At 43.2% G+C, this 27,655-nt stretch overlaps 1 protein-coding gene across 10 annotated transcripts in view; it reads left to right on the top strand.

Moving 5' to 3' along the window:
• The window catches only part of ank2b (ankyrin 2b, neuronal), an 802,067-nt gene that overhangs the window by 564,914 nt on the left and 209,498 nt on the right, over nt 1–27,655 (top strand). For all 10 annotated transcript variants that reach the window (XM_068039631.1, XM_068039677.1, XM_068039625.1 and 7 more), the window contains 4 exons: nt 5,116–5,214; nt 7,679–7,876; nt 13,776–13,874; nt 15,532–15,630. In XM_068039631.1, coding sequence (XP_067895732.1) covers nt 5,116–5,214; nt 7,679–7,876; nt 13,776–13,874; nt 15,532–15,630 — 495 coding nt within the window. The remainder of the gene's footprint in view (nt 1–5,115; nt 5,215–7,678; nt 7,877–13,775; nt 13,875–15,531; nt 15,631–27,655) is intronic.

Raw genomic sequence — 27,655 nt, 5'->3', positions numbered from 1 at the left:
GCTCCTCCCAGGCTTGAGCTGGAGATATTTTGTAGTTTGCTATCTGCTGTTGTGTAAGGGAGGTCACTCAGGTTCTCTATCTAATGAGAGTTAACTACATGCCATTCTCTTTTGCCAGAGAGAAGCAACAGAGCAAGCATTTGGCTTCACTAGGATTGCAGACTTTCCCCAGATTCCAGGGTGCTATTGACTGCATGCACATCATTTTGTGGGCACCGTCTGTCAACTCTGTCCTATACTGGAACTGAAAGGGATTCTGCTCCTTCAGTGTCCAGCTGGTGTGTGACCATACACAGAAAATCATGCAGGTCAATGCCAGCTATTCCGGCAGGAGTTATGATGCCCTCATTCTGCAGCAATCCACTACACCATCTGTATTTGAGCCACCACGGCAAACAAAAGGGTGGCTACTGAGTGACAAGGGTGACAGGGACAACATTGACAGCATGGTTGATGACTTCATTGTGCAACCCATGCACAGGTGCTCAGTGTGCATACAATGAAAGCCATGCTGCCACACAAAATGTGAGTGCGAAGAAGCCTTGAAGTCAGCAAAAAATCCTTCACCGCCTGGCATGCTGAAAAATTGTTTCTGCTGCCTGGATCACTCTGGAGAAGCCCTGCCACACTCGGCAGAGTGGGTGTCGAGATTTATGGTTGTGCAAGCTGACCATTATAAGGGGCCAGCTCTTGGCACCAGTTATACAGTGAGCAACTAAGGAGCAGAGGACAAGGAAGGGAGGAGGCAACTCAGACAACCACTTTCTGCTCAAGCTATCCATTGTTTGGGATAGAAATGCAATACTGTACTAATGTGCGTTTTGGCTTGCTGTAGTCATGTGACCTCTACCATGAGGCACTCACTGAAGAGCTGTATAGAAGCACAGCTACTGAAAGGGGAACACAGGAATGTTCAGAGCTGATGAAAACTGCGAAAAGTCACAGGAAGCCACAGAAAAGAAACAAAGAAGCAGGCCACAGCTGAAAGCACTGGGTAAGACACAATGGCTGCAAATGATCTTCTCCCGGTGCCTGTCGTAATGAAAGGTGATATGAAGCAGAACTGGCAGCTTTTCCATTCGCAATGGCAAAATTATGAAATTGCTACAGATTTAATTAACAAACCAGCTATGAGTAGCTACACTTTTATCACAGTTGGGGAGAGACTGTTACAAAATGTATTCTACCTTAAATCTCTCTGAAGAACAAAAACAATGGACAGCAGAAATTTTGAAAGCCTTGAAGGCATGCTTTTAACCCCAAGTGAATGTAACTTATGAACGGTATGTGTTCAATATTAGGATCTAAAGTGAAAAAGAGTCCATTGATCAATATGCGACTGCATTAACACAGCTCGCAGAATCCTGGGACATTGCGCAACTAAAAAATGATCTAATTAAAGACAGGATTGTATTAGGCATAAGAGATCCTGCAATGAGAGCACGTCTACTGAGAGAGGACAAACATACTTTCAGGAAAGCGATCGATATGTGCAGAAGCGCTGAGGTTGTAAATCAGCAACTAAAGCATATTCATGGCAGAACATGCATTATGTTGATAGACATTTCCAGACGAAAGGGCAGAAAGATCATGGACAAAGGGCAGGATGTCCTCCGCAAATACTGCGGAGGACATCACACAAAGGAAAAGAAAGCGTGATCAGCTTGGGGAAAGCAGTGTTCTCACTACAAGAAGCCGAATCATTTTGCACACAAGTGTTTGGCTAGAAGGAAGCATAACAAGCAGGTACAGATGGCCACTGGAGAGGTATCAGCCAAAGATTCTGACGAATCACTATACATTATAGAACAGGTTGGGTCAGTCAGGTCGATAGGTGATAAATGGTTTGTGACTGTTGGAATGATGACTGCAGAAGGAGAATATCAATCAGCATAAAGTTCCAGAAAGACACCAGTGTGTCATGCAACATTATGACCTTCACAGACCTGTGCGAAGTGGCCCAAAAATGAAGCCCTCGAAAGTAAGGTTGAGGCTATATGATGGCGCCATACTAATGCCGAGAGGACAAATTATTCTGAGAGCCCAATGCAATGACAAGAACGAAGATCTGGAGTTCCAGATCATAGACGTCAAGCAAAAGCCACTCATCTCAGCCGAGCAAGTCTAAAGCTTGGACTGGTCACCCTCAACATGCAAAAAGAGATTTGCAACGTATCGAAGCACACTAAACTATTGACTGTGGAACAGATCCTGGAGAAGTACAACAATGTATTTACAAGTTTTGGATGGAGAATATCATCTTGAAGTAGATGAGAGGGTAAGACCAATTCAGCATCTGCTGAGGATAGTTCCAACAGCCCTCAGGGTCAGCCTGAAAGACAAGATAGAAGAGCTGGAAAAGAAGGGAGTGCAAGGCAGCACAAAGTGACAACTCCTACAGAATGGATGAGCAGCATGGTAGCAGTGTAACAACCTGGAAAACTGAGAGTATGCATTGACCCAAAGGATCTAAATAAAGCTCTGAAGAGATCTCACTACCTCATGCCAACCTTCGAAACAGTTTTGCACAACTTGTAAAGGCAAAAATCTTCACTACCCTAGATGTGAAGGATGGTTACTAGCAAGTGAAGCTGGATGAAAGCAGCAGCTTCGTAACTAAATTCTGGATGCCATTTGGGAGAAACAGATCGTTGCGCATGCCATTTAGCATTTCCATGGCTCCAGAGAAGTATCAACACAGACAGCATGAAATAGTGATCTTCCCGGAGTGGAAGCTATAGTGGATGATCTGCTAGTTTATGGATGCGGAGACACAATGGAAGAAACCATTGCTGGCCACGATCAAAATCTAGTGCGACTGCTGGACGGAGCTCGCCAGGTGAACCTGAAGCTGAATAATAAAAAATTGCAATTAAAGATGCCCGAAGTTAAGTACATAGGTCACATACTGACAGCAAAAGGTCTTCGCCAGGATCCCGAAAAGGTGACAGCAGTAGCAGCGATGCGGCGACCAACAGATGTAAAAGCAGTAAAATGATTTGTTGGATTCGTCAACTATTTAGCAAAATTCTTGCCCAATTTGTCTTCAGAGCATGAACCATTCACTAACTCACTGCCAAGGATGTGCAGTGATATTGGAGCATATAACAAGAAGCAACTAGTGACGGCAACACCAGTGCTGAAATACTGTGACATAAATGATGAAGTCACTGATCATCACGTCCTCTAGGCCACAATGCAAAAATAAAAATCACCACAAAATAAACATTCCAAACCAAATTTATAAATGAAATAATGCCATATTGTATATAAACATATAAACTGTGCGCAGTGCGACTGAAGTGGCTGCAGCATGGCTGGTGGAAGGCTGCTGACTTTCAGTGAAGGAGACTGCAGATGGCCTTGGAGGGTGACAGCAGTCTGGGCTATCTGGTTGACAAACAACAGCAACGGCAGTGACGGAATGACAGGGGTGGGAGGATGAAAGCTGTCTTTCTAAGAGAGGCTGATGCTCCATGGAGCCACTGCCACTCCCTGGGCCAGCTGCTCAGCAATCCTAGTAAGCTGTTGGAGGGCAGATTTCTGGACAGCTGTGACACCCTTCAAACACCTTTGCAGACTTTAATCCAGAGCCATGATGGAAGCAGTCTGAGCTTGCATACAATAAGCTGACGTTTCATGAAAGCAATCTGACCTTCTACTCCAGCATTCAGATGTTGGGTGGTTGCTGCTTGTTCAGCATGGAAGCTGAAACATTGACTATCAAATGCTGCATCATGGTTGGGTGCACAAGTATGCAACAGGTGTTGGCCACCACTTCCATGTTGGAAGCTCTACATTAAACCCTGTGCCAAAATGGTGCTGGACTCCTCTATGCTCCTTAACAGTGACTGCAGGCTTTCTGAAATGCTTTCCAATGCACCAAGCATTTCTTTGTCATACTGATCAGCCTTCTTCTGGAGGCTGCCCCATCGAAGTCCTCATGTGCAGCCTCACCTCCAGCGACCTGGCATCTATCTGATGCTTGTCCCCACATCCTGTCCTGGCTGCAGCCCACTTGTGCTTGTTAGATATGTGTAACATTAGTATCTGAACTGGTGGCTGCAAGTGTGAAATCAAGTGATGGTGTGTTTTCATCATCACTCTCTTCTTGCTGTTTCTCCACTACCTGACCAGGTTACACCCATTGGGTATCTGAAAGGATAAAGGCACAATGATAACGTTATGGTACAGGAATGGGGGAAAGTAATAGGTTAATGCTTACACCAGCTGCAGCTTGTATGGGAGTGTGGGATGAGGGGGAAGTGGGATATGAGAAGGAGGATTAGGTATGAGCATACCGTCATCTTCGATGTTTTCAGCCCTGCCACTGTTAGTGAATATCATGCAATCTGTTTGGCTGAATAGCTGAGAGGTGTGGTGAGTTGAGCAGTGGTAAGGCTAGTGGTGCAGTTTGTAGGATATGATATTTGAAGATGCATTCACTGAGGTCATTGAATTACTTGTGGCACTGCATCCAGGTCCTTGGGGCTTGACTCCTGGCATTGATCTCCACCGCTATCTGCTCCCACTACCTTTTGTCCCTGTGTCTGGAGAGCTTCCCAGCATCTGCTCCAACCACAATGCCCCTCCCCATTAAGAGATGCAGGCTAGCTTTAAGCAGTGCAAGTTAACTTTAAGTGGTGCTTGTCAGTGATGATATTGGCCCCCTGCTCATGCACCAACCAATGAACAGTGCAGTTAGTGTTGATTGGATGCAGAGATCATTCAAATGAGCAGGCAGCACAAAGTTAGCCTACTGCCTTGATTGCAATCAATGGGCATGGGTTAATCTTGCATTGCTATCCAATTTAGTCCCCTTAATCTGTAATCACAAGGCCAAAAGATATGGATCATTTGAATTGAAATTGCCTCGATGTCAAGAACATCTCAGTTTGTCCAGTTGGATTCAAATAAAAATGTTGTTCTTAACCCTATTGTGTAGGGAGTGATAAGCAAAGTATACCGCGGTATTTGAAGTGTTATTACAATACATCAACTGCTGAATGTTTCTGTCTTTTATAGTTTGTTTTACAGCACAATAGAAGTGGAGCTGTCTGTCACATGTAAAGTTTTTCCCTCTGGCTTGCTTATGAACTATTTTTCTTTCTTCAGCGTGGAGAAACTGCACTGCACATGGCTGCACGAGCTGGACAGGTGGAAGTCGTGCGCTGCCTGCTGCGCAATGGGGCCCTAGTGGATGCTAAAGCCAGGGTAGGTGTCGTGAAAGAACAGTGCAAGATACTGTTTATTGGTGCTTCCAGAACAGATATTGATATTGGACCAAATTCAAGTTCTATGTTGTGCAAAATATCAAGCAAAAGTTTAATAATCCATACTTTTATATGCAAGAGCCGTGTTATCAGGTAAACTGGAATTTTTGCAACAAAACAATTTATTCCCAACTCGGATATCTGAACATTCATATTGCAGAGCTCAATCCTGCCAGTTTTCACTAGAAAAGCTGGAGCATGGCATAGCAGCGGGCAGTGGGGGGATGGGGGTGGGGCCATGATGTTAAACCATCAAAACTGATCTTTCTCTTATTCCCTCATTTCCCTATCAGTAACAATGATGCTCGGTATGGAAAAATCTCAGTTTATGCACCATGGCAGCAAGAAGCAGCAGCAGGAATTAAACAATGAGGGAAGGAAAATATCAGAATTTTCTTTGGACCATGTTTTTCAATGACACTTAGGAGTTAGCTCTCAGATATTATAACAAAAGTTATGATATATGTGGTATTCATTCTGTATAGTTTCTAATTAAAAAAGGTAGACTAGCGCTATAAAAAGTGAGGTTGCTGAAACAAGCCAGCCTTTTATTGTGCGAGATTTCACAACCAAAGTGAAGGAGAAAACAAAATCCTTTGAACAATTGTATATCTATTATTGATCAGTATTTCTTTTGTAATTCATGAAAATTACATTCAGTAAAGGCAATAGTTCTAATTCGGTCTTATACACTAATTTACTTGCTGGTCAATATGCTGCTGGACAGCAGTTAAAGATTGTTGAATGGACATTAAGGCTAAAGTAACCAATCCAAACTAAGTGCAATTTCAATAGACAGCTCAATATGAAATTGGCACGAATAAAGCACACTATGACTGATTCAATGGATAACATGGAGAAGACATCTTTTGAACAAAAGATAGACTTAGTGGTATCTGACAATTACTTGAAAATGAGGGTAATTAGCCACATTCAGCTCCAAATTACATGTTATTTTGTGGATGGATTTTGGGTTGCCGTACTGAGAGAAAGAGAGAAAGGTTGATGTCAATACCAGCAGTCTTCTGAAATTCATATTTCTCCCAATTAAGTTTCCATTATTGACTTTTGTCCCTTTACCCTGGTTCACCCTTCAACTGGAAGAGTTTTGGAGCTGTGAACATATCTAGTCACTGTTACTCAATAATGATTCAATAACAGAATATTTCTGGGAATGGGCAAGGGAAAAGGAAACTGAATTTACAGTACTCCATTCCTCTAAAGTACTCTATCCAGGAACCAGGCCAAGATCTGTCAAAATTCTTCTGCGTAGAGCAGTGAAGACTGAACGTCAGATTTTAACTTTGCGCACCTGACAGAAGCCAGGCGGATGGCAGTTAAAATCAGCCGGAAGGTTTTCCAACCGATGTCCCGCTCCATTCCCGCAGTCAAGAATTTTCACCTCCTCTTTCGAGCGTATGACATGGATACCTGCCTGAAATGGGCAGGCTTCTTCTTTAAATGTGAAAATTGGGTTCCAAAGACATCAAAGATTGATATTTTAACCAGTGGCCTAAGCAGGGAAGGTATTGTCGCTTTCCTGCCAGCTGAAGACAGTAGGAAGAGGAGCTGGGCCAGAAGAGGCCCAAAGTTTTTAAAGCTATTTTCATTTTCATGGGGCCAGGTGGTGCAGGAGCGCTGCTCTAGCCTCACAAGGAAAGTTTAGGCCTTCCCTGCTGTATGTTACCCCATTCCCGATCACAAACATTTCCTGACACTACCTCCCCGTGACTTAAACTTGAGTACCAAGATGTTCCTTGGATCCCTGCCAATCTACTCCCACCTACCTGCCAGTTGTCACTTGCTGCCAGTTTCAGGCAGACAACTGATGTGGGGCACACAGATAAAGTCCAGAAATTAAGATCACTCAAGCCTCATACTGCTGAGGTCATGGGGGGTTGGCACTTACCTCGGCCTCCACCCACCCGATTCCTGCTCTGGGTTAAAATTGGGCCCTGAATATTACCGAAGACCTGCATTTTCCCAGATCGCATTCTGCATGGTGTTTTCCTCTGGGCTACATGAAGCAGCCTGTCTAGATTAATTCACATCTCCATGGAGTTACCAGAAGTTGGTTTTAAGCATTAAATCCTTCTATACACAACTTTGGTTGCAAACAGCAGTCTGTCATTCAACAACACAGACCTTAGATGGAGTTCATTCAAAACAGCTTACTGTATGTAACAAACTTAGGCATCTCTTGTGAACATATCTATTTAAAACTAACCCCAGCCTTTTTCAAATACTATCCGATTTGGTGATCACAAAAATGATTTACTTTTAAAGCTGTTTTCCAAATTTGCTTAATGCAGAAATTTGGAGGTGGTGTGGTCCTATTTGGAATTCTGTGGAGAAAGCTGCAATGGATAAAAATGTTTTGTGTTTGTTCTATTTTATTCCCCCAGGAGGATCAGACGCCTTTACACATTGCCTCAAGGCTGGGTAAAACTGAGATTGTGCAGCTGCTGCTGCAGCATATGGCTTTTCCAGATGCCTGCACCACTAATGGCTACACGCCACTACATATTTCTGCCAGAGAAGGGCAGGAAGATGTGGCTTCCATTTTGCTTGAGGCAGGTGCTTCACACTCATTAGCCACAAAGGTAAGAGGTCATTTGTTTGATGGAGAGGGAGAAATATTGAACTAATATTGAATTTCGACATAATGGCTGTTCAACACAGAGGTAAATCAGTGCTTCCATAGCTGTTTGGTAACATGTTCAAACTCCTATATGTTAAGTCCTTTTTCCAGCTTTAAGTTTCTTAGATTTTGTGGGATGATTGTCCTGGTTTGTCAGCTTGAGGATAGCAAAAATTCTTTGGTACTTATTTGCTGGATATCATAATTAGGTGTGATACTGCCAATAAATGGAACATTTTTCCACTTTGCATGTAGTCACCTTTCTCTCCTTCCTCACCCCCTCCATTCCTATAATAAATTTCTTCTGCAAAAAAGTTGGAAAATTCTCCTCACCGATTTGCCAGTTACTTGCTGTAAAGCAAAGAAACTCACCAGATTGTAAGTGACAGCAGTCTGTCTACCTCTCTATCTATGATTCTCAACTGCTTTTACCAGTTCATTGCTCCTACCAGTCATCTGTGGTCTTTTGCAGCTTTCTTCCCACTTTCAAACCAACATGTATTCTATTTTATTTCATCTTGGAGCAAATGTCTTTCAGTTTAATCTTAGAGAACTCTTTATGATAAGTTGAATGTTAATTTAGGTGATTTAAAATACAAAAAAGTGCAACACTCTCCTCAGTCTCAAAAGAACACCTGCAGCCCAGTGTGACTTTTCCTTTCTCCTTGCTGAGTATCTGAATACAATTGCCAATTTTAAGGTAGCTTTCTACAGCTGGCCTGTGTCCAGCTTTACTGAGAGTGCCAACATTTTTCCATGTATGAGATTTCAACACTATGGGAAAAATTGGACTTTTCATCATTAATCGATACTGAATTTCCAAGGTAAAAGCTTGCAAAATTATTAACAAAATAGCATAAAATAGCACAAAAAAGGGAAATTAACAGGGACAATTTTCTCATAAGGTTGGGTGCATCAAAATTTCAAACAATTAAATCGATCCAGTTCAATATGGAAGTGTGCTTGATGCTTGTCCTTGGAAGATGGATGTAGAATGTATACCAATATATCAAATACCACACAGGGAAAGAATAATATAGAGAGATAGTTCTTCCATTACTGTGATTATTTGTTCTAGATGTTTACTTTTCCAAACTGAGCGGCTCTTGACTATAAATGTATATTGGATTCACAGGAAAATATTATAGAAAAGAATATTAATTAGAAAACAACACAATGGGCCAGAATTTGCAGTAGCAGGGCATTTAATGGCATCTGCTCTCAGTTAGACTTGTCGCTGCACCCTTTTGCTCAATTGTTTCCCCCACAACCAACAACCAAATTTAACGATTGGGAAATAAACACAGGAAGGACTGAAGAGGAGGGTTAATTAAAGGGGCTGAATTCAATATCAGACGTACATACAGAATGAAATAAAGGGAAAGCGAGAGAAAAAAGAGACAGAAAGGAAAAGTAAGAAAGGAAATTTAAAATTTGACATTTTTAAAATCTCCTTGAAGGAATGAGACTTTATATTTGTAGTAGTTAATTTTTGGTGCCAGAGCCGTTGATTGACAATAGTGAATACTTAACATGATTTATGAGGGTACTTACAAGACTTAGCTTTCTGTGGCACGTTTAATGGGCAATTAATGGGCAAGTACAGAAATTTCCAAAAAAATAGGAGGCCCAGGGTAAGATGCCATTTTCACAAAGCTAATAGCAGAGTGGCAGAACTTGGACAACAACTTTTAGATGTAATTTGCCGTCAAAAATTCACCTTCAACTTGAATTGTAAAGCATCAGTGTGATGCAACGAAACTCAGTGTCTGTAACAGTAATTTTGATCATTGCTGACATATAGGTGCTCCAATAAAAATGTAAAAACAAACTTAATACATGCAGGGTTTTTATGTGTCCACCTGAGGTGCGGTCGGAGGTGGGGGTGGCGGGGGCACGGAATATCATGGCGGGGGGGGTGGGGGGGCAGAGGCCCCATCACCTATGACGGCCTTCCCGCCCAGAGGCCAATTGAGACCCTTAAGTGGCTTATTAACCGCCAATTAAGGGCCTCTTCCCGCTGCTGCTGGGATCTTACCAGTAGCGGGGGGTTACTCCACCATGCGGGAAGGGTGCCTTATAACACGAGAAGCACTTCCTGCAGACTTGGAAGGGGGGGGCTTCCCTCTTCTGTGGGGAATCTGTGGCCATGGAGGACCCCCGCTGGGAACCACTTAACCCCCATGGGCCCTCCTCTCCCTGGACTGCATGACCACCCCCTCAGGCTCCCTCACCAGTGCCTTCTGAACTGGCCCCAGTGACCCCGCCTCACATACCTGAGGTCTGGGGTTCCAGCGCTGGGCCACCGCTCCTGGTGGCGCTGCTGAGCTGCCAGCCCTCTGATTGGCCGGCAGCTTTTGGAGGCGGGATCCACGTCTTTAAAGGGACAGGGATAATAGCTCCTGAAACTTATATAACTTACATTTAAAAAGACCTGAGGATCACTCCAGGGGTGGGGGCACGAAAAGACAGAAGTGGGCTTTCCCCCGCCTTTTCAGCCCAATACCGGGAGCCCTGCCTGCAACTCAAAATCCAGCCCACTGTCTCAGTTGCAGTGCCTAAAGATGCTGGTTTTCACATTGTTTAATTGGAGGAGATACAAGGTTATGACAGGTTTATATAAGGTAGACAAAGATAAGCTGTTCCCATTAGCTGATGGTGCAAAGGGTTCATGTGCATAGATCTTTGAAAGTGGCTGGACATATTGGTCTGAATTATATTAGCGTGCCACATATCGCGGCAGCACGCTTTGAAGTCGGCGGCCTTCAGGCACAGAGGCGCCACCGCTGTGCACCCACAATATTTCACGCGGGGGCTCATTTAAATGGAGGGGTTGAGCGCCGCCCCCTGATGACATAGAGGGGGTGGCCGCACCTTCCCCTGCATCCAGCACCACCGCGCAGGCGCCAGTGCCATTTTTAAAGGGCTTCAAGCTGTTCACAAAAATTTGCATTTTTAAAGTTACATCACTTTGCCTTTTGTTTGAAAAAATAATTAAAAGCTGGAGACCCTTTCCCACCATGCCACACTCCCCCCCCCCCCCCTCCCCACCCCCACCTCCCAGCAATGTTTTATTTTGGCCTTTATCAGTAACAATAACTTTAATCCCACCCCGAATTTCCCCCCCAACCTCGTCACATTTGCCCTTCAACCCCTTCTCACTATCCCCACAGCCAATAAATAATGTTTTCCCCGCTCACACCCCCTCCACCCCCCACTCCCACCCTGCTAATTTCACTCCTCCCCGCTCCCGATCAGTGTCACGCCTCCATTCGGAGTTCCAAAGGTACACGAGTTGCAGCGGGCGACTGTAATATCGGTGTGGGACGGCCACCGGGACCAGGTAAGTTGATTTGCATTTTAAAAAATTAATCGTAATATTTAAATGAAGGCCCCGCCGCTTGGCAATGGGGAGGCTGCACTGCGGCCTCGCCACCGCCAGTGAAATGTGGCAGGCCTTCTCTGCATCAGGGGTCGTGGAGGGCCATTCCCGCAAATATTTTATGGGCCCCCCGCCACAACCCCTGACGTCGAGGGCTGGTAAAATTCAGCCATTCAGTGAGAAAGTAGTTAGCAAAGCATGTGGGATCTTGGGCTTCAGTAATAGAGGTATTGAATACAAAAGCAGGGAAGTTATGCTAAACCTTTATTAAAGGTCTGGTTAGGCCACAACTGGAGTGTTGTATTCAGTTCTGGTCACCACACTTTAGGAAGGATGCGAAGATCCTTAAGAGGGTACAAAGGAGATTTACCAGAATGGTTCCCCGGGTAAGGGATTCGGTTGAAGAAGCTGGGGTTGTTCTCCTTCGAGCAAAGGAGATTGTGGGGAGATTTGATAGACGTGTACCAGATTATGACAGCTTTAGATAAAGTAGATGAAGAAAAGCTGTTCCATTAGCGGATGGTACAAGGACTAGGGGACACAGAACTAAGGTTTTGGGCAAGAGATGCAGGGGGATGTGAGGAGGAACTTTTTTACACAGCGAATGATAATGTCCTGGAACTCGCCTGCAAGGATGGTGGAAGTGGACATGCTGAACGATTTCAAAAGGAAATTGAATGGGTGCTTGAGGGAAATAAACTTGCAGGGCTAAGGGGATAGAGTGGGGGAATGGAACTCACTTGAATGCTCTATAGAGAGCCAACGTGAAGTCGATGGGCCGAATGGTGTCCTTCTGTGCCATAAAGACACTAAGACTCTATATATTGACAATTAATCACACATCTGCTTCTCACCTGAAGGTGCTGTACCATTTACTCATAAATAATGATGAATGCCATTAGCCTTGTGTTATTTTGATGACAAATTCAGGCCCCGTATTTTGGTTGTAAACCTAACGTTTTGTGCTTGGTAAAGTGAAGATAAATCTGGTGTGAAAAGAACTCTAATGTTGTATCTTTTCTGGCCAACATTGATTTTCTCAAATGTTTACAAATCATATATAAATGTTGGCACCCTCCCAAGTGAAGCAGAGAAATAAGGTATATGCAACAAGGACAGATGAGCTATCTATATTTAATAATTATCAAGTAGTAAATTAATCTATAAATCTTGTTTTTTCCCAGTATGGAAACATGTTATGGCGAGCAGTAAAATTATACTGCATCAAATTATGTACAAAGTAAACCACACACACAAATAAAGAAAGCAGTAGACTAATTTTACACGCCATTGCTCCCAGTGTGGAACCACACTATACAGGAATGCAAGTTTCAAAATCATCCCTACCCTATCTCCAAACAGCACCATTGAGGCTCCATGCCAGGAGCAGAGCTTTACTAAATTACTCCGAGAGAAACAGGAGGGAATGAAGAACCAGAAAGAAAATGAAAAACAATGGCTCGAAGAGAGAGCAGGTGTATTCATTACAGATTTATATGTACTGAATATTTCATAAGCACAGCATTGATAGCTTTTTATTCGAAACAAGCAACTGGTAATTTGTCCAATAAAAGCAAGGCAATTGAACCAGACATATTGTTAAGCCAGTTTATTTTTACAGTCTCTTTCAGTTAACTCACTCTTCTTCGATTTATTCTGTATAGTGCGTCCTCAAAGGTCCTAGACGTTTTGAAAATTATCTTGTTTCAGCATGAACCCGTTCATTCCTTACTATATATTTCAGAATAAGATGCTTCAGTTCAGTTCTTTTTAATATGAACATCCTTCACAAACAAGTGATACTGTGACTCAGGCACATGAAGGCTGCAAACCCTGCTCACTTGCACAGTCATGAATCTTTGGAAAGATATTACAACATTCATTAAGGGTCCTTCTGGCAGACTTTCTGTGCATTAATTTTAGTCGTATAGTTTATCTGATAGAGAAATGCTGAGGTATGATAAATCTCTCCAGAACTGAGGCTGACCAGCTAGTGCATTGGGATAAAATCATGTATGAGTTACAGCCAGCCTATTGAGTGGTAATATTTATCATGTCTTGCTGCTGGCTGTGACATTTTCCATTTCTTCTACATATAAAAAATATGCCGCATTAAAATGAATACATAGGTTTTAAAGGCAACCCATGTGGACAAAGTGAAAAATATCTACCTAGTTGCCAGATCACACACTTATATAGAAGTAGTATCCACTACCTCTTCTGTTTCAGGTAGTTAAAGCACCAGACCATCCTCACTCAAAGAATTATTCTCTGTATTCCAAGGTTTTCCAAGACATGTTGTCCCTAAATTGCGCTGACAAAAGTCATAATTTATGGTAAAACTACTAGTATTTTACCATTGTGTATTTTTTCACTGGTGTAATACAGTATAATTATATCTCTGTTCCTTGTTTATACTGTATTCTAAGCATGCCTATTAACTAAGTAGCAGTTGTGTTTCCTCTGTCCCCTGTTGCAGAAGGGATTTACCCCACTCCATGTCGCAGCTAAGTATGGGAGCCTAGATGTGGCAAAACTCCTTCTGCAACGCTCTGCTTCTCCAGACTCTGCTGGCAAGGCAAGTTACTAATGAGTTTTATTAATTTTATCCACAATGCGAAGATGAAACTAACACAATTCTGGCCATCTAAAATTTTGGATGATGAAAATCAATTTGCAGTTTCTATTTACAAAAATTGAGGCCTCCTAAGCCACTGAATGAAATTTTGATATCCAACATAAAATACAGAAAATATTGAATGTTATTGCAATTGAGTCTAATTTTCCAGTACCTTGAGCAAACTGTCTTTTTTGTATGATAAAATTTTACTTGCATAGCCCTTTTTCCTCACCCATGTCTCACTGTTAGGGTGCTGCTTTCCAAACCTAAAGCACTTCTGTCCTCACAGCACCTACCTGGTTTTTTGCATGATTCACTCGAGAGAGCGGGTCTGATTCATGTTTCTTTCTTGGTAATATGCTCCTCTTATATTTTCTCTGTTTCTGTCCATTCCGTATGGTTCCCAAACATTCAAAAAAAATGTTTCAAGATTCCTGCCTCACGCAATTTTGAGGAGCTGTTTCACAGAAGGTTTTTTGTATCGCAAAAACCTTCTGCTTATACAGTGATGACATGGGGTTTTCATATGCCTGCCATAAAGAGAGGGATTGTTGCATGGTAGGAATAAAAATTGACATCTGACCCTGTTGTTGGCCACCCTGACCCCTCTGCATTGCTGAAACACTCGTTTCCTGTCTTCAGGGTAGCAGAAGAGGTGATAATACCTCAGCTGCACCCCAGTTGTTGGCCCATATTCTCTTTGCACTTACAGGAGGTAACGTAAATTTACTTTGTGATTCCAGAGTGAAAATATGGCCTTCTCTTTTATAATGTATCCCCTTAAAAGCAGAATGAACAATGGCTAACATCTGTTTTAAGATTTATCATCTAACAAACAGAATGGACAGTGTCTAGAAATAGAATACTTAGGGCCAAATTATACACCCTTTGCATTTCTGTTTATTATTTCCACCTTAGCACATGCAATGCAGAGCCACAGCAACATCCTCTCTCTTCTTGTATTATGAAATTTTCACACTTATCCTACTTAAAGTGAATGTGAGGCAAGAAGATTCTTTTAAAAGGCAAGTGCTCGCAACAGTTTTGTTTTGTTGCTGAATCTGATCTTGGAGGAGGAAAGGAAGTGGACCTGAACAGCATTGATGCCTTTTCTTGCCTAGGAAATGGGTACTTGGTGCCATGTATGGTCATTCTAGCTTAGTATTAGCACCTCAAAAGTATTCAACTGGTGTTATAGGTTCCATCACTGAATAACATTTTCTCATTTTTTGTTTCTACACTAGTGGCAGCATCTGGGTTAGCAATAATTTATGCAATAAGATTTTGATCTTGCTTTATCTCGATTGTAAAAAATACTTTTACAATTTATTGCATCATTATTCAAATTATGAAAATTTCCTGACTTACGGAATACAATGGAAGCTCAGCAGTTCGTCGTTGTGTACAGAAAATTTTTATCATATCTATTTCAAAATCTATTTCAGAAAGTAAACCATGGGCTGATCTGCTTTAGTTCCTTTCTTTGACACCTATCTTTCTATGTTTGATGTCTTTGTAAAGATAAGAACTGTTCACAGCAGCTATTTTCTGTATTTGTGGTTTGCTAACATACCTTTCTTTACTAGCACTTATTAACAAAGACAAATTCTTACAGAACGGCCTAACCCCACTCCATGTTGCTGCTCACTATGACAACCAGAAGGCGGCGCTGTTGTTGCTGGAGAAAGGCGCCTCTCCCCATGCCACTGCCAAGGTATTAATTACTACAAGATAATAATTCTGTCAATAACCACAAAATGCTGTAGATGGTTTGATGTTTTATGTTTAACAATAATGTAACTGACAATTATATTTTAATGCAGAGCCCCTTACTAATACTGTAGAATGGATAACCTTTGGCATACAAATTAAAGCTTTTATGAAAAGTTCCTTGAAAACTGAAGATGTGCATCGTTTTCACCATCATGATGTCATGTATAAGGGAAGATGTGAAGTGCTTTGCAGGAATTGTATATTCAAACTGTATATTTGTTAAGTAACAGTGTAGTGTACCTTTACTCCGTAATAGCGTCCCTTCGCAACTGCTGTTCTGAAATTCATGTTTATTTGAACATGTGATTTTACTCACTGTAACAATTTGCAAAACAAAACACAGTTAGTTGCTTATTGAAATACATTTATAAATACCTTGATATTTTATTCCTTGAATCAATTGTTAAGTTTTCATGTGTTGAACGAAAGTATCATATACTATGCTTGACTGGAATATGGTAAGTTCCAAAAGGTAAGCTCTTATAATGTAGAAATGAATGGCAATCCAAAACGTAAGAGCAACCATGTTACAACTTTATGTATCAACATGCTAAGTATTACCTTAAAATATTTGATACTACAACCCCCAGTAGAACTTTGATATGATTTGGAAAAACATTTTTGTGTTGTTTCTGATCTGAAGTTTTGCTGCCAGTTTTACTGCATTGATACAAACTGGGAAAATTGCACTAAAATCATAGCTCTGCCGCACAGAAAATGGACTGCCTGTAAATAATTAATTAATCCACCAGCTTGATATTAATTTATTTAAATTAAAATGCAAAGATTGAAGAATAAAACCATCGGAACAGGAGTAGGCCATTCAGCCTCTCTAGCTTGTTCCACTGATCTGTGCCTTAACTCTGTTTACCCACCTTTGATCCATATCCCCTGATGTCCTTACCAGATAAAAGATCTCAGTCTTGAAGGTTTCAGTTGACCCATCATCTACAGCCTTTTGTGAGAGAACATTTTAGATTCCCTCTACCTTTTGTGTACAAAAAATGCCTCCCAATTTCACTGTTTAAAAATAAGGGATCGCCCATTTAAGACAGAGATGATGAGAAAATTTTTCTCTCAGAGGGTTGTGAGTCTTTGGAACTCTTTTCCTCAAAAGACAGCGGAAGCAGAGTCTTTGAATATTTTTAAGGCAGACGTAGTTAGATTCTTAATAAGCAAGGGAGTGAAAGGTTATTGGGAGTAGGCGGGAATGTGGAGTTGAGGTTACAATCAGATCAGTCATGATCTTGTTGAATGGCGGATCAGGCTCGAGGGGCCGAGTGGCCTACTCCTGCTGCTAATTTGGATGTTTGTATGTATACACTGCTGAATGACTTTGTTCTAATTTTTATATTGCGCCTCTTTGTTCTAGATTTCCCCACCAGGAGAAATTGATTCTCTGTATCTACCCTATTGTATCCCTTCATCATTTTAAACACCTGGAGTAGATCATCCTTCAATCTTCTAAACTCCAGGGAATACAAACCAGGTTTATGTAATCTGTGATCATAATTTAACCCTTTAAGTCACGTATATTTCTGGTAAACCTGTACTGCACCCCCTTCAAGGCCAGTATATCCTTACTGAGGTTCTGTGCCCAGAAGACTGAAAGCAGTACTCGAGATGGGGTCTGACCAAGGCTCTGTATAATTGTTTTTTATTCATTCATGGGATGTGGGCATTTATTGCCCATCCCTAAGTGCCCTTGAGAAGGTGGTGGTGAGCTGCCTTCTTGAACTGCTGCAGTCTATGTGAGGTAGGTACACCCACAGTGCTGTTTGGAAGGGAGTTCCAGGATTTTGACCCAGTGACAGTGAAGGAACAGCAGTATAGGGGTCCAAGTCAGGATGGTGTGTGACTTGGAGGGGAACTTGCAGGTGGTGGTGTTACCATGTATTTGCTGCCCTTGTCCTTCTAGTTGGTAGAGGTCGCGGGTTTGGAAGGTGCGGTCAAAGGAGCCTTGGTGCATTGCTGTAGTGCATCTTGTAGATGGTACACACTGCTGCCACTGTGCGTCAGTGGTGGAGGGAGTGAATGTTTGTGGATGGGGTGCCAATCAAGCTGGCTGCTTTGTCCTGCATGGTGTCAAGCTTCTTGAGTGTTGTTGGAGCATCCAGGCAAGTGGAGAGTATTCCATCACACTCCTGACTTGTGCCTTGTACATGGTGGATAGGGTTTGGGGGAGTCAAGAGATGAGTTACTCACCGTAAGATTCCTGGCCTCTGACCTGCTCTTGTAGCCATGGTATTTATATGGCTCCTCCAGTTCAGTTTCTGTTCAATGGTAGCCCCTAGGATGTTGATAGTGATGGTTAGATTCTCTCCTGTTGGAGATGGTCATTGCCTGGCACTTCTGTGGCACAAATGTTACTTGTCACTTATCAGCCCAAACCTGGATATTGTCCAGGTCTTTCTGCATTTCTACACGGACTGCTTCAGTATCTGAGGAGTTGCGAATGGTGCTGAACATTGTGCAATCATCAGCGAACATCCCCATTTCTGACCTTATGATTGAAGGAAGGTCATAGATGAAGTAGCTGAAGATGGTTGAGCCTAGGACATTACCCTGGCGAACTCCTGCAGTGATGTCCTGGAGCTCAGATGATTGACCTCCAACAACTACAACCATCTTCCTTTGCGTTAGTTACGACTCTAACCGGCAGAGAGTTTTCCCCATTTCCCATTGACTTCAGTTTTGCTCAGGCTCCTTGATGTCTTACGCGGTCAAATGCTGCCTTGATGTCGAGGACAGTCGCTCTCACCTCACCTCTGCAGTTCAGCTCTTTTGTCCATGTTTGAACCAAGGCTCTAATGAGGTCAGGAGCTGAGTGGCCCTGGCAGAACCCAAACTAAGCATCCCTGAGCAGGTTATTGCTAAGCAAGTGCTGCTTGATGGCACCTTCCATCACTTTACTGATGATTGAGAGTAGACTGATGGGGCGGTAATTGGCCGGGTTGGACTTGACCTGCTTTTTGTGTGCAGGACATACCTGGGCAATTTTCCACATTGCCAGGTAGGTGTCAGTGTTGTAGCTGCATTGGAACAGTTTGGCTAGAGGCGCGGCAAGTTCTGGAGCACAGGTCTTCAGTACAATTGCTGGAATATTGTCAGGGTCCATAGCCTTTGCAGTATCCAGTGCTCTCAGTCATTTCTTGATATCACACGGAGTGAACCGAATTGGCTGAAGTCTGGCATCTGTGATGCTGGGGACTTCAGGAGGATGCCGAGATGGATCATCAACTCGGCACTTCTGGCTGAAGATTGTTGCAAATGCTTCAGCCTTATCTTTTGCACTGATGTGCTGGGCTCCCCCATCATTGAGGATGGGGATATTTGTGGAGCCACCTCCTCCAGTTAGTTGTTTAATTGTCCACCACCATTCATGGCTGGATGTGGCAGGACTGCAGAACTTTGATCTGATCCATTGGTTATGGGATCGCTTACCTCTGTCTATTGCATGCTGCTTTCGCTGTTTGGCACGCAGATAGTCCTGTGTTGTAGCTTCACCAGGTTGACACCTCATTTTGAGGTATGCTTGGTGCTGCTCCTGGCATGCCCTCCTGCACTCATCATTGAACCAGGGTTGGTCTCCTGGCTTGATGGTAATGGTAGAGTGGGGGATATGCCAGGCCATGAGGTTATAGATTATGGTTGACTACAATTCTGATGTTGCTGATGGCCCACAGCACCTCATGGATGCTCAGGTTTGCATTGCTAGATCTGTTCGAAATTTATCCCATTTAGCACGGTGATAGTGCCACACAATACGATAGACTGTATCCTCAGTGTGAAGGCGGCATTCGTCTCCACAAGGACTGTGTGGCGGTCACTCCTACCAATACTGTCATGGACAGATGCATTTGCATCAGGTAGATTGGTGAGGATGAGGTCAAGTATGTTTTTCCCTCACCACCTGCCGCAAACCCAGTCTAGCAGCTATGTCCTTTTGGACTCGGCCAACTTGGTCAGTAGTGGTGCTACTGAGCCACTCTTGGTGATATGCATTGAAGTCCCCCACCCAGAGTACATTCTGCACTCTTGCAACTCTCAGTGCTTCCTCCAAGTGGTGTTCAACATGGAGGAGTACTGACTCATCAGCTGAGGGAGGGCAGTAGGTAGTAATCAGCAGGAGGTTTCCTTGCCCATCTTTGACCTGATGCCATGAGACTTCATGGGGTCCAGAGTTGATGTTGAGGACTCCCAGGGCAACTCCCTCCCTACTGTATACCACTGTGCCGCCACCTCTGCTGGGTCTGTCCTGTTGCTGGGACAGGACATACCTGGGGATAGTGATGGCAGTGTCTGAGACATTGTCTGTGAGTTATGATTCCATAAGTGTGACTATGTCAGGCTGTTGCTTGACTAGTCTGTGGGGCAGCTCTCCCACCTTTGGCGCAAACCGCCAGTGTTAGTAAGGAGGACTTTTCAGAGTCGACAGGACTGGGTTTGCAGTTGCCGTTTCTGGTGTCTAGGTCAATGCCTGGTGGTCCGTCCGCTTTCATTCCTTTTTATTGACTTGGTAGCAGTTAGGTGCAAATGAGTGGCTTGCTAAGCCATTTCAGAGGGCATGTAAGAGTCAAACACATTGCTGTGGCTCTGGAGTCACATGTAGGCCAGACCAGGTAAGGACAGCAGATTTCCTTCCCTAAAGGACATTAGTGAACCAGATGGGTTTTTATAACAATCGACAATGGTTTCATGGCCATCATTAGACTAGCTTTTAATTCCAGATTTATTAATTGAATTCAAATTCCATCTTCTGCTGTGGTGGGATTCGAACCCATGTCCCCAGAGAGTACCCTGGATCTTTGGGTGACTAGTCTTGTGGCAATACCACTATGCCACCGCCTCCCCTTAATTGAAGTATACCTTCTCCCCCTATGTATTCCAGCCCCCTTGAGATGAAGGCCTACATTCCATTGACCTCTGGAAAAATTTCCCCACTTCGCTATCATTGTTCCTTTAAGCGCTTGAATTACAGTAGCATATTTAATGTTTGATATAATTGCAGATAGAAATCAAACTATTAGTGTAATGTTTCACTTATCTCAACATTGGTGAGAATAGGAATCTTTCCTTTATACCTGTTTTACTTTTTTTTTAGTGACATCTGACCACCTCTGTTCATAGTCAAATCTACACAGGTCAGGGAACATGCCGGGTATAAAGATCACTGCTGCAACATTGCAGTCCTAAATTGTAAAGGAATACTCTCAGCTGCACACATCATCCTCAACCCTACGTGGTTAGCACAGCTTTGTTGTGTACTGTCCAGAAACACGTTGGACGAAATCTTATCACCTTAGAAGAATTTTGGGCATTGGGACCATATGCAGGTCCTGAACCCAATGGATTCAGAGTCCCTCCCAGCTGAGCGATCCTCCCAGAGGCGGACAATTAACAGACTGCCTCCGGGAGCTTCTGGTAGGAGGGAGACCGTAAGGGTGCAAAGCACCCTCTGAGGATTTCAAGAAAAGGTTGAAATAAGAGTGGCCACAGCTGCCGGGCCATCATTTTGGAGGGGGAAATTCTCCATAGGATGGTCTGCTGCCATAGCTGTGGCTCTCTCGCACCAGTGGTTCCAGGGTTGGTGGGGTGAGGGAGGGGGGGGTGGTGGGGTGCGAGGTTATTAAAGGCGACTTCGCTAGCCCCTTGGCCTGGTGCTGGGAGGCCACCTCCAACAATCTGCCAGGTTTTGTTCTCAGCAGGGGCGTCTACCGTCAGGAAGATCCTGGTGTTGTCACCAAATGGCCACTTAATTGCCACTAATTGGCTACCCGTCACTGCTGGCCGGGGAGCCAGTGCTGGTCTGACCCCGCCTTTGGAAGATCGCTTGGAGGGAGGAGGGGAGAGGGGAGGGAAAGGCGGGGGTGGGGGGTCGCTTCAAGTAGACTTCCAGATGCGCTCCTTTCTAAAATTTCACTCTCACCTGCCTCCAAAACTGTCTTTGCACAGCTGTAAGATTTCACCTGTAGGTTTTTGGAACAGTTATCAGAACTAAGCAAAGATCCCGGACAACCATATATATAGTGTCCGCAGCTTGCACAATTTCAGCACAGAGTTGTGAGCTGGAGTTCAATGCAGACATTGCAGAACATCAGGGAGGGGGAGAGTTACCTGGACATTTTGTTCCAGGAGGCAGTCACACCCCTTAGGTTAAGTAGAAGTTTAGAGTTGGTTAATGATCATGCAGAGACAGGAGGGTATGACTACATGTCAGGCAGGAATGGGGATCCAGAATGTATTGATGGAGGACATGTCTCTGTAGTGGCGATTAAATCTAAACCACTTATCTCTATTTGTGCCATTAGTTCATCTATCTTATTGCAAATGCTTCATGCATTCAGATAAAGAGCTTTTAATTTTTTTGGACAATATTCTTTGCATGGGCCCAATCGACACTTGATTTTGACCAACATCTATGAGAACAAGGACTGCAGGGTGGATGGGCAAACTGACCATCGCATCATGGTGCAGGAAGCCATTCAAATGGGGGGAGTGAAAAGGAATGTGGTAGTGATAGGGGACTGTATATTCAGGGGGATAGATACTGTTCTTTGCAGCCACGACCGGGATTTCTGAAGGTTGTGTTACCTGCCCAGTGCCAGGTTAAAGACCTTCCGTCGTGGTTGGAGATGCACTTGAAGTGGGAGGGGGAAGATCCAGTTCTCATGGTCCACCTAGGAACCAACGGCAAAGGTAGAACTAGGAATGATCCACTGAGAGAGTTTGAGGGATTCGAAAATGCAGAACCTCAAAGATAATCTTTGGATTCTTAGATATTTTTAGATTTTTTTTTAGATTTAGAGATACAGCACTGAAACAGGCCCTTCGGCCCACCGAGTCTGTGCCGATCATTAACCACCCATTTATACTAATCCTACACTAATCCCCTATTCCTACCACATCCTCACCTGTCCCTATATTCCCCTACCACCTACCTATACTGGGGGCAATTTATAATGGCCAATTTACCTATCAACCTGCAAGTCTTTTGGCTGTGGGAGGAAACCGGAGCACCCGGAGGAAACCCACGCAGACACAGGGAGAACTTGCAAACTCCACACAGGCAGTACCCAGAATTGAACCTGGGTCGCTGGAGCTGTGAGGCTGCGGTGCTAACCACTGCGCCACTGTGCCGCCCCAATTACTTGAGCCACATGCCAATTGGCATAAGGTCAAGCAGATTAGAGTATTAAACACATGGCTCAGAGTGCTGTGGGAACAAAGGGTTTTGATTCATGAGCCACTGGCACCAGTACTGGGGAAGGAGGGGGCTGTTCCTTGAGGATGGGCTTCACTTAACCTGGGTTGGGATCATATCCTGGTGAATCGTATAACTAGGACTGTGGAAAGGACTTTAAACTACAAGTGTGGGGAGGGATCAGGAAAAGAAAGATTTTAGGAATCTAAAGAGAAAAGTCAAGGCACTAGAGCAGTGTAGTAATTTGGATAAAGACAGAGTGGGACAGGAAGGGACAGAGAGTTTAACAGTAATACTGCATCAGTGAATAGGGTCCATGCAAAGAATATTGTCCAAAAAAATTAAAAGCTCTTCATCTGAATGCATGAAGCATTTGCAATAAGATAGATGAACTAATGGCACAAATAGAGATAAGTGGTTTAGATTTAATCGCCACTACAGAGACATGGTTACAAGGTGACCAAGGTCGGGAAATAATGATTACAGGTATACAACATTTCGAAAAGACAGGTGGAATAGAAAAGGAAGAGGAGTAGCCCTGATAGTAAAGGATGATATAAGGACAGTAGTGAGAAAGGATCTGGGCTCAGAATATCAGGAAGTAGAATCAGTATGGGTGGAGATTAGGGATAACAACGGCCAGAAAACGCTGATGGGAGTAGTTTATTGACTCCCGAACAGTAGTTATATCATTGGACAAAGCATTAAGCAAAAAATAATGGGAGCTTGTAATAACAGCAATGTAATAATGGTGGGGGACATTAATCTTCTTACATGGAGTCAGAGAGTCATTTATGGCATAGAAGGAGGCCATTCTGCCCATCGAGTCCACGCTGGCTCTCTGCGGAGCAGTGCAGTCAGTCCCACACCCCGCTTGATCCCAGTAGCCCTGCGAGTTTATTTCCTTCAAGTGGCTATCCAATTTCCTTTTGAAATCATTGGTTGTCCCCACTTCCACCACCCTTGTGGGCAGCAAGTTCCAGGTCATTACCACCCGCTGCATAAAAATGTTCTTCCTCATGTTCCCTCCTGCATCTCTTGCCCAAAACCTTCAATCTGTGTCCCCTAGTCCTAGTACCATCAGTTAATGGGAACAGTTTTTCCTTGTCTAACTTATCTAAGCCTGTCATTATCTTGTACACCTCTATCAAATCTTCCCTCAATCTTCTTTGCTCCCCAGATTTTCCAACCTAATCTTTTAACTAAAATTCCCCATCCCTGGAACCACTCTTTAATCTTCTGGGAAGATCATATCTCAGGAAGATTGGAAGATTATGGCAAACCTTTGTACTATCTCCATCCCACTTCCTTTAACAACCTGGGATACAAGCCATCTGGACCAGGTGTTATACCTACCCTAAGCATCGCCAGCCTTGCCAGTACCTCCTCCCTCTCAATTTTTACCCTCTCCATGGCCTCTACTCTCTCAGCTTCTACTGATATTTTGTCAGATTCCCCTTCCTTAATAAACACCAATACAAAGTACTCATTAAGTATTATGGCCTTGCCCTGTGCCTCTAGGCATATATTATCCTCTGTCACTAGTAGGCCCCCATAAAGACCTTTTGTCGTGGTTGGAGACGTACTTGAAGTGGAAGGGGGAAGATCCAGTTGTCATGGTCCACCTAGGTACCAACGGCAAAGGTAGAACTAGGAATGATGTTCCACTGCAAGAGTTTGAGGGGTTAGAAAATGCAGAACCTCAAAGATAATAATCTCTGGATTGTTACCTGAGCCACATGCCAATTGGCATAGGGTCAAGCAGATTAGAAAATTAAACGCATGGTTCAGAGTGCTGAGGGAAGAAGGGGTTTTGATTCATGAGACACTGGCACCAGTAATGGGGAAGGAGGGAGCTGTTGCATGAGGATGAGCTCCACTTAACTTGGGCTGGGATCATATCCTGGTGAATCGTATAATTAGGGCTGTGGGCCCTCCTCCTCTTACTACCTGCTTGCTATTTACATGCCGGTAGAAGATTTTTGGGTTCCTTTTTATGTTTACTACCATTCTATTCTCATATTCTCTCTTTGCCAGTCTTCTTTTCCTCTTCAACTCCCCTTTCAACTATTGTATTTGGCCTGGTTCTCGCTTGAAGAATTCACCTGATATGCACCATACACCCTTTTTTTAGTTTCATCATCATCTCCATCTTCCTGGTCATCCAAGGAGCTCTGACTTTGGTTCCCCTCTCTTTTGCCCTCATTGGAATGTACCTAGCCAGTACCTGAAGCATCTCTTCCTTAACGATAACCCATTGTTCTGTTACAGTTTTTCTCAACAGCCTTTGGGTCCATTTTATCCTGGCATTGAAATTGGCGCTGTACCGTTCTACCTTATATCATTCCTTGCTTTTCTGCATTACGAGTCTAAACCTTATGATACAATGACCACTCTTGCCCAAGTGTTCCCCTACAGACATTGGTCCACTTGGCCCACCTCATTTCCCCAGCAGCAGATTCAGCAATGCCTCCTTTCTAGTTGGACCAAGAACATACTGATCAAGGAAGTTCTCCTGAACACAATCCAGAAATTCTTTTCTCTCCTTACTCATAAAATTATCCCAATCGATATTTAGGTAATTAAAGTCCCCCAATATCATCATCACTCTATAGTTCTTGCACATTTGTGGGCGGCGCAGTGGTTAGCACCGCAGCCTCACAGCTCCAGCGACCCGTGTTCAATTCTGGGTACTGCCTGTGTGGAGTTTGCAAGTTCTCCCTGTGTCTGCGTGGGTTTTCTCCGGGTGCTCCGGTTTCCTCCCACAGCCAAAAGACTTGCAGGTTGGTAGGTAAATTGGCCATTATAAATTGCCCCTAGTATAGGTAGGTGGTAGGGAAATATAGGGACAGGTGGGCATGTGGTAGGAATATGGGATTAATGTAGGATTAGTATAAATGGGTGGTTGATGGTCGGCACAGACTCGGTGGGCCGAAGGGCCTGGTTCAGTGCTGTATCTCTAAAACTAAAACTAATCTCTGTGATTTCCCTGCAGTTTGCACCTCTATCTCTCTCTCACATACTGGACAAATCAAATTGGCAAAGGTAGTCTGGATGATGAGTTTTTTGAATGCTTTCATGACAGTTTCCTGGAACAGTACATTGTGGAACCAACTAGGGAGAAAGCTATTTTCAATCTAGTATTGTGCAATGAGGCAGGGTTAATTGGCCATCTCATAGTAATAAGATTCTTTGGGAGAAAAAGTGATGATAACACAATTGAATTCCACATAAAGTTTGAAAGCAACATACTCCAGTCCCAGACAGGAATCTGAAACTTAAACAAAGCCATTTACATAGGTATGAGGGGACAGATGGCTAAGGTTGATTGAGTAACCAGACTAAAAGGAATGGCAATAAATAAACAGTGGGAAACATTTAACAAGGAAACAATTCGCAATGTTCAACAAAAATACATTCCATTTAAAGACCAGAACTCAGCAAGAAAGATACATCTGTGGATTCCTAAGGAGGTTAAGGATAGTATTAGATTAAAAGGAGAGGCTTATAATGTTGCAAAGAATAGTAGTAAGCCTGAGGATTGAGAGTGTTTTAGAAACCAGCAAAGTGTGACCAAAAAGTTGATGATATGGGAAGAAATTGTTTGAGAATAAATTAGCCAGGAATATAAATAAATATTGTAATAGCTTTTACAAGTATATAAAAAGGAGAGTAACCAAAGTAAACGTTGGTTCCTTAGAGGCAGAGACAGGAGAGATTATTATGGGGAATAAGGAAATGGCAGAGACGTTGAACAAATATTTTGTGTCTGTCTTCACAATAGAAGACACAAATTACATACCAGAATAGAAAGTAACCAAGGGGCACATAAGAGTGAGGAACTTAAGGCCATTAATATCAGCAACAGAAAAAGTATTGGATTAACGTAAGGGACTAAAAGCCAGCAAATCTCCAGGACCTGAATGGCTTACTTCCAAGGCCTCTAAAAGAGGTGGCTGCAGAGATAGAGGATGCACTGATTATGATTTTCCAAAATTCTCTAGATTCTAGAATGGTCCCAGTGGTTTGGAAGTTAGTAAATGTAACACCACTATTCAAGAAAGAAGGGAAAAAGAAAACAGAGAACTACAGACCTGTTAGCCTAACATCAGTCATTGGGAAAAATGCTGGAATCTAATATTAAGGAAGTCTTAACAGTGCACTTAGAAAATCAGAATATGATCAGACAAGGTCAATATGGTTTTACAAAAGGGAAATCATGTTTGACAAATTTATTAGAGTTTTTTGAGGGTGTAGCTAGTAGGGTGGACATAGGGGATTCGGTAGATATAGTTTACTTGGTTTTCCAAAAGGCATTCAGTAAGGTGCCACACAAAAGATCAATATGCAAGATCAGGGCTCATGGAGTTGGGGGTAATATATGTGCATGAATGGAAGATTGGTTAAAAGACAGGAAGCAGAGACTAGGGATAAACAGGGCATTTTCAAGTTGGCAGGCGGTAGCTAATGGAGTGCCGCAAAGACCATGCTAGGGCCTCAACTATTTACAATGTATATTAATGACTTAGACACAGAGATTGGGAATAATTTATCTATGTTTGCTGATGAAACAAAGTTAGGTGGGAATGTATGCTGTGAGGAGGACACAACAAGACTGCAAAGAGACATAGACAGGTTAAATGCGTGGGCAACAAGGTGGCAGATGGAGTATGATATGGGGAAATGTGAAGTTATTTGATAGAAGAATAGCAAAGCAGAATATTTTTTAAAAGGTGTGAAACTTCTAAATCTTGATGTTCTC

Source organism: Heterodontus francisci, chromosome 1, assembly GCF_036365525.1.
Source record: "Heterodontus francisci isolate sHetFra1 chromosome 1, sHetFra1.hap1, whole genome shotgun sequence".
Lineage (NCBI taxonomy): Eukaryota > Metazoa > Chordata > Chondrichthyes > Heterodontiformes > Heterodontidae > Heterodontus > Heterodontus francisci.
Note: the sequence above shows the minus strand (reverse complement) of the source record. Positions and strands in the feature narration are given on the sequence as shown.